This window comes from Ursus maritimus, unplaced genomic scaffold (genome assembly GCF_017311325.1).
Source record: "Ursus maritimus isolate PB19 unplaced genomic scaffold, ASM1731132v1 scaffold_85, whole genome shotgun sequence".
NCBI lineage: Eukaryota > Metazoa > Chordata > Mammalia > Carnivora > Ursidae > Ursus > Ursus maritimus.
The window spans coordinates 35,428-42,999 of record NW_024427052.1 but is presented as its reverse complement, the minus strand read 5'-3'; the positions used below and the strand labels follow the sequence as shown (position 1 = coordinate 42,999).

The 7,572-nt window shown below is 38.2% G+C and overlaps 1 protein-coding gene across 1 annotated transcript in view; it reads right to left on the bottom strand.

The window, feature by feature from the left end:
* Window positions 1-7,572, bottom strand: part of LOC103680816 (gamma-taxilin-like) — a 36,570-nt gene that overhangs the window by 20,294 nt on the left and 8,704 nt on the right. The window contains exons 2-3 of the mRNA XM_040625515.1: window positions 4,792-5,095; window positions 10-26 (exon numbers count right to left, since the gene is read on the bottom strand). Of these exons, the coding sequence (XP_040481449.1) occupies window positions 10-26; window positions 4,792-5,080 (306 nt within the window). The 5' untranslated portion in view covers window positions 5,081-5,095. The remainder of the gene's footprint in view (window positions 1-9; window positions 27-4,791; window positions 5,096-7,572) is intronic.

The window sequence follows — 7,572 nt, the reverse complement described above, 5'->3', positions numbered from 1 at the left end:
TGGAATCAGTAATAACACTTCTTTTCCTGATGATCAATCAAAGGGGAAAAAAGTACCAGAAGGAAAAAATTAATCCAATCTGTAAATTCTACATAAATTTTATGTTCAAACATCCAGATTATGATGTAAGGCTGTAAATTAGAATTAGATTCACCAGTAAATTGGGAAACTATTAGGAGAAGGCCCCCTGACGCCCATCAAATTTCTTCAGTTCACTAACACTACTAGCAATTAGCTATTTGGCACTTAGACAGTAAGCACACCACTTAGGGAGAGTTTAAAAACTCTTACTTAATTGCTGATTCCAAGGGGAAACATTTTGCAAAGGGTAGGAATGTTTTCAAAACCTTTCCACTGGCCAAAAACAAATATTGAAGGAAGTTGAAGACTTTCAGTTAGCACACTATGCCCATCTAAAATGCACATAATCCACTGTGACTGACAATTTTTCCAACAACCATTCTGAGTTATGATTGTTTTCCGGTGATTTACCAAGCATATTCTGGGTGTTAATCAACTTTAGAGTCAAGAAAAGTAAGTCAAAAAATTAGTTTTTCCCTTGGGGAAAAGAATTTTAAAAGAATACTTTTAATAATTTTGGCAGGGAAAAGGAAGCGGCTGAGATAAGTGGGGGCAAATGGTACTTCAAAGTGAGAGATAGTTTGCTTTTTACCTGAGGGTAGGTGCCTTTTTATTTTCTAAACTGTTCACTCTTGTCTGTAGGTCATTTTAAAAACCTGAAGAAGTTTCCTAGTTGGTATATACTTTACAAACTGCTATGCAAGGTGGGTAGGAAGAACAGGTTTACATCAAAAAAATACTTTGCTCAATGAAAATAAAAACACAACTCTTTAAAATCTTTGAGATACAGGGCAAGTGAAGTATATAGCAATACAGGCCTTTCTCAAGAAACAAGAAAAATCTCAAATATATAACTTACCCTTACACCTAAAGGACCTGGAGAAAGAACGGCAGTTAAAGCCTAAGCCCAACAAGACAAGGCAAATAATAAAGATTAGAGCAGAAATCAATGAAATAGAAGCCATAAAAATAGTAGAACAGATCAATGAAAGTAGGACCTGGTTCTTTGAAAGAATTACCAAGATCAAAAATCCCCTAGCTAAATTTATCAGAAAGAAAAGAGAAAGGACCCAAATAAATAAAAACATAAGAGAAAGAGGAAAGATCACAACCAACACTGAAGAAACACAATTACAAGAATACATTATGAGACACTATATGCCAACAAACTAGGCACTCTGGAAGAAATGGATGCATTCCTAGAAACATATAAATTACCAAAAATGAAACAAAGAAGTAGAAAACCTGGGAAGACCCATAACCAGCAATGAAAACGAGGCACTAATCCAAAATCTCCCAACAAACAACAGTCTAGGACCTGATGACCTACCAGCGGAATCCTACCAAACATTTAGAGAAGAATTAAAACCTACTCTTCTGAAGCTGTTTCAAAAAACAGAAATGGAAGGACAAGTTCCCAACTCATTCTATGAGACCAGCATTACCTTGATCCCAAAACCAAAGACCCCCACCAAAATAAGAATTACAGACCAATATCCCTGCCTGATGAACACGGATGACAAAATTCTCACCATGATATTAGCCAATAGGACCCAACAGTACATTAAAAGGGTTACTCACCACGATCAAGTGGGATTTATTCCTGGGCTGCAAGCGTGGTTCAACATCCACAAATCAATCAATGTGATACACTACATTAATAAAAGAAAGGACAAGAACCATACAATCCTCTCAATAGATGCCGAAAAAGCATTTGACAAAATACAGCATCCTTTCTTGATTAAAACTCTCCACAGTGTAGGGATAGAGAGAACATACATCACTATGATAAAAGCCCACAGCAAATATGATTCTCAATGGGGAAAAACGGAGAGCTTTTCCCTTAAGGTCAGGAACATGAGAGGGATGCCTACTCTCACCACAGATGTTCAGCATAGTACTAGAAGGCCTAGCCTCAGCAATCAGACAACAAAAAGAAATAAAAGGGATTGAAATTAGCAAAGAAGTCAAACTCTCTCTCTTCACAGATGATATGAGAGTTTATGTAGAAAACCCAAAAGACTTCACTCCAAGATTGCTAGAACTCATACAGCAATTCAGCAACGAGGAAGGATATAAAATCAAAGCACAGAATTCAGTTGCATTTCCATACACGAACAATGTAACTGAAGTAAGAGAAATCAGAAGTCGATACCATTTACAATTGCACCCCAAACCATAAAATACCTAGGAATAAACCAAACCAAAGAGACAAAGTACAGAACGCTTATGAAAAAAACTGAGGGAAGACACAAAAAGACAGAAAAAACATTCCTCGCTCATGGACTGGAAGAACCAATAGTGTTAAAATGTCTATACTACCCAAAGCGATCTATACATTCAATGCAATCCCTATCAAAATACCATCAACACAGCCAGAGAAATGTTGACAAAGAAAACCAAAGCTGGAGGCATCACAATTCTGGACTTTAGACTGTATACAAAGGTGTCATCATCAAGGCAATATAGTACTGGCACAAAAAAAGATATATCAATGGAACAGACTAGAGACCCCAGAAATGGACTCTCACCTCTATGGCCAACTAATCTTCGACAAAGCAGGAAAGACTATCCAAAGGAAAAAAGACAGTCTTTTCAACTTCAATGAATAAGAATGAAACTGACTATTCTCTCACACCATACACAAAGATAAACCCAAAATGGATGAAAGTCCTAAACATGAGACAGGAATCCATCAAAATCCTAGAGAAGAACAGAGGCAGCATTCTATGTGACCTTGGACACAGCAACTTCTTTCTAGACACGTCTCCAAAGGCAAGGGGTCAAAAGCAAAATGACGGGTGTCTCCAAAGGCAAGGGGTCAAAAGCAAAATGAACTATTGTCACTTGAGCAAGACAAAAAGCTTTCGCATAGCAAAGGAAACAGTGTGTAAAACCAAAGACAACCGAGAGAATGGGAGAAGATATTTGCAAATGTCTTATCAGATAAAGGGCTGGTATCCAAGACTTTTAAAGAACTTACCAAACTCAACACCCAAAGAACAATCAACACAGTTCAGAAATGGGCAGAAGATGCGAATGGACATTTCACCAAGGAAGACTTACAAATGGCCAACAGACACATGAAAAAATGCTCCACATCACTAGCATCAGGAAACTACAAATCAAAACCTCAATAATATATGAACAACCCAGGAAACAACAGATATTAGGTAGAATACAGAGAAACGGGAGCCCTCTTACACTATTCTGGGAATGCAAAGTGGTCAGTCACTCTGGAAAACAGTATGGAGGTTCTTCAAAAAGTAAAAAATTGAGCTATTCTATGAGCTAGCAATTGAACTACTAATTATTTATCCAAAGGATACAAACATAGTGATCTGAAGGGGCACCTATACCCCAATGTTCACAGCAGCAATGTCCACAATAACCAAACTACCAGGGACATGGATGGAAGTGGAGGGTATTAAGCTAAGTGAAATAAGTCAAGCAGAGAAAGACAACTATCATATGATTTCATATGGAATTTAAGTAACAAAGCAGAAAATCACAGGGGAAGAGAAGGACAAATAAGACAAAAACAGAGATGGAGGCAAACTGTAAGAGATGCTTAACTCTAGGAAATAATCTGAGGGTTGCTGAGGGGCAAGGAAGTGGGAGGCAGGATGGGGTAACTGGGTGATGGGCATTAATGAGGACTTGTGATGGAATGAGCAGTGAGTGTTACATACAAGTGATGAATCACTGAACTCTACCTCTGAAATCAATAACACACTGTACATTATTTAACTGAATTTAAATAAAATATAATAAAATACTTTGCACATAAAATTTTCATTCTGAAACTGCTTCTCATTGAGTTCAAGGACAAATAAAGAGAGAATACAATTTGTAAGAAATAATAGTATATGTAAACTGTGCTTTCATGAAGACTTTAAACTGTAACCATTTAAAACTATTTAAACAACTTTAACCTAAAGCTGTATCTTATGTATACTATTGGGACTGCCTATTCTGGAGATATTTGTCTTGTTTGCAAGGAATTTTAAATACAACTTATATTCCTATAAATTTTAAATTAATAAAGGACAGGGGGAAATGGATTTTTAAAAATTCCAAGTTATAGTCAGGTAGAGAAATCACTCAATTCAAACAAGGTAAATATTAGTTATAACAGGACTTTTAAAAAATGAGAAGCAACCCCTAAGGCAAAGTCAGGGTTTTAGACTTTATTCATGAAATTTAACATACCACTTTCTTAGCCCTTATCTGTTTAACAGAGCAGAAGGGAGAAAACACACCCTGAATTCCAATCTTATTAGCCTGGTTTCTAGGCCGGAGATAATATACCATGCCAAATTTTAGTAAATGTTCTTTAAATAAACTGAGCAAAAACAAAGTCTTCAAAGTAATTGGTCAGATTAAAGAACCAAAAACAGGGCAAAACAATAGTGCTTCTGCCAAATGGTCACAGACTTTTTCACAAAAAACCAACCAAAACAAAATAAAATCTTGATTATTCAGGGAGAAGTAACTTGGATCCTATAACTAATATCCCTACCTCGCCACTTCCCCCTCCTGCATATAACTGACCAACCCATTCAACGAAAAAAAAGTTGTATTTTAACCAAAACCACAACTAACAACTACCTCAAAACTGGACAGGTTCTATAATTGCTTGTGCTACAGAAAAGTTAGGAAAAATGAGCAGAATGTAAAAATGTCCAACCACTGAGCACAGATTATTACCTAAGGTTTTTCCTTTGTTCCTGTTGCACTGTGAATCTTGTTGACTATCAGAAGGATCTGTTCCAGCATCTGGTCCAGGAGGATCCACTCCTGACTCTTGCATGCAGTACACTGGGTTCACCAAATTCCTGTTCTTTGTTATAAAGTGACTGCCTTCATCCTCTTGCAAGGAATTTTTATTACTTGTGCCAGCACAATTTGAGTCTTGGCGTTGAAGAATATCATTTGATTGAGAGTTATACAATGTATCTGCTTTTACTCCTAACTGGCAAATTCTAGATTCTTCCATTATGCCAATCACAAGCTAGAAAAAATGAGGAGAAAAAAAGATCATGGAAGGGAGGGAAAATATAATCAAATGTAATCAAGGGAGGGAAGGTATGCAGTACATAAAAACACAGTTTTCCATCCTACATTGGTCATGTCTAAATGTACTTTTCACTTTTTGTATGTGGCATAATCAATAGGCACATCATCATTTGACAGTTTTTCTTCCTTTCCTAGTTAACAAAATAACAATGTTGTTTAGAATTAAAGGAGATAAAGAGTTAAAAAAAAGACTACCATAATAGTAGAATAGGAAACTCCCAGACTCTGTCCCTCCAATAAGTAATACACTGGCAGAATCCATCAGAAACAACTTTTGCAGAACTCTGGAATCTCCTAAAATCTTACAACATAAAATTAAAACTTCAACCCAAATGGAAGACTTTAGTGAACAGAAAAACAGCTGTTTTGCAGTAGGAGAGCACTGTGGAATTTTAAACTTCCCACCTTCCTATTCCTCAAACTCTAAGTCAACAGTGGCCGTAAGATGGCAACCCATAATCCTAGTGCCAGAACAACAACATAGACATTATTTTCAAAGGATCATGGTCTCATTCAACCTTTCTGGCAGTTCCCTGAGAAATCTGTACATGAGTTTTCCTTTGTTTCACTCTTGGGAGAGCTGTTCCAAGGCTGGGGCAGCTTCCCAGGAAGCCCTGGATAAAAACATTATAGGCACAAATAATAACTTCAGCAGCCTGGGGTAAAGGAGAACAATCAGGGAAAAGCAAGCCACAGAGAGAAAAACCTGAGAAGAGAGAAACTGGAAAAAGAGATGATGATATGGTTTTCAAAGCTCTCACATCAAACTTATCTTTTATCTCTCCCTGGCCTTCTGTCTGGCCTTCAAACTGAAGTGAAGGTTAACATCTGAAAGCAGAGTCATAAACATCCTGATTATGCTGTTCAGAAACAAGAAGAAACACATCTTGCATGTGGATGTGGACCTACAGTCTCCTTCCTCACGTCCTCTAATTTCTTCCTATGTACCCGGACTATAGCCACCTTAAGGAGAAAAATGGTTAGGGCTGGGACCAAGGATTCCCCATCCCAAAATGGAAAAGAGGCCACACACACACATCCTAGTATCCTGGCGTACTGTGTAGAATAGAGGAACTCAAATTTTTATGTCTTTGTTTGGAAACAGCTATGTAAATCACTGCCCCACCCAACTCTGTTCCACTAATGGTATCTGGTACACTCGTCGCAGTAGACCTAGGAAGTTAGACCAATCAGCTTTTGCCTTATTCAACGGACTGTTAGTGTTGCCCCCAAATCTTAATGTACAGTACAGACTCCTATACAAATACACATATGAAGTGTAATAAGGTGCCAGTGGAGAATCTCTCATTTGGGAAATCCGCAAATAAGTACTTTGTGGGTCCACAAACCCTAATCACGCCTTTATGTTACAAGTTTTTATGATAAAGCAAGCAAAGAGCAGCCTCCCTCTCACACCAGACCAGACATACCCTTTTTGAGAAGCCCCAATTATCTTACCTCTTGGGTCTTGAAAACAGTGAACACCTAATGAATGAAACTCTCCTGAGTCTCTGGCCTAATTGTCTTCTTTCGGTGTGGGTCGGCTCAGTGTATCAGACTAACCATGTAGCAAAGGCCCAACGAAGTTCATTTCTCAAACAAATGGCAGGGTCAGATTAGCTCAGTGATGGGTATTAAGGAGGGCACGTATTGCATGGTGCACTGGATGTTATACGCAAACAATAAATCATGGAACATTGCATCAAAAACTAATGATGTACTGTATGGTCACTAACATAATAAAAAAAAAAAAGAATTTAGCCAGCAAAGTCTCATCTCAATGTTATACAAAGAAGTATAGGAATTATTTTGGAGATCTGTTGCCTAAAGCAAAGCCACTGGCCCAGTGGGATTCACAGAGGCTCTCCAAACGTCTGGATCCCATTTACTAGGGGATTCAGTTACAATGAAACTGAACAGTGTGCAGCTGGCTGCGGTGGCTGTTTGACCTCAACACAAATTCTGAAGGACCAAGAATGGACATGTCCACTGTGTTAGTGGAGAGAATTCAAGGTAACTCGTTGCTCTGATCCATACTCCCTGATAAGCCTTATGACAGCCTGTTTGGCCTTCGGCTTAGAAAACTACAGAGCGGTAGATGAATACAGTGGCAGGTGAAATACCTCCTCTTTAAGCATCGCAAAATGGGGAAATCAATCACGCCTACTAAATGAATCACGTGGGCTATGCATACAGATGCCAAAGGCAACTAAAATGAAGCCACTGATGAAACCTGCACCACACAGATGGCCACCTTGCTAGCTGAATTACAGTCATTGCACTGATCATGGCAACATGTACACCACCAACAAATGAAATTCAAAGTACCCTCATCATTCATAAGCTGATGCTTCTTTCACTGCCCCAACAGCAAACCAAATCAATCCACAAGGTCCATTCTCCAGGTACAAA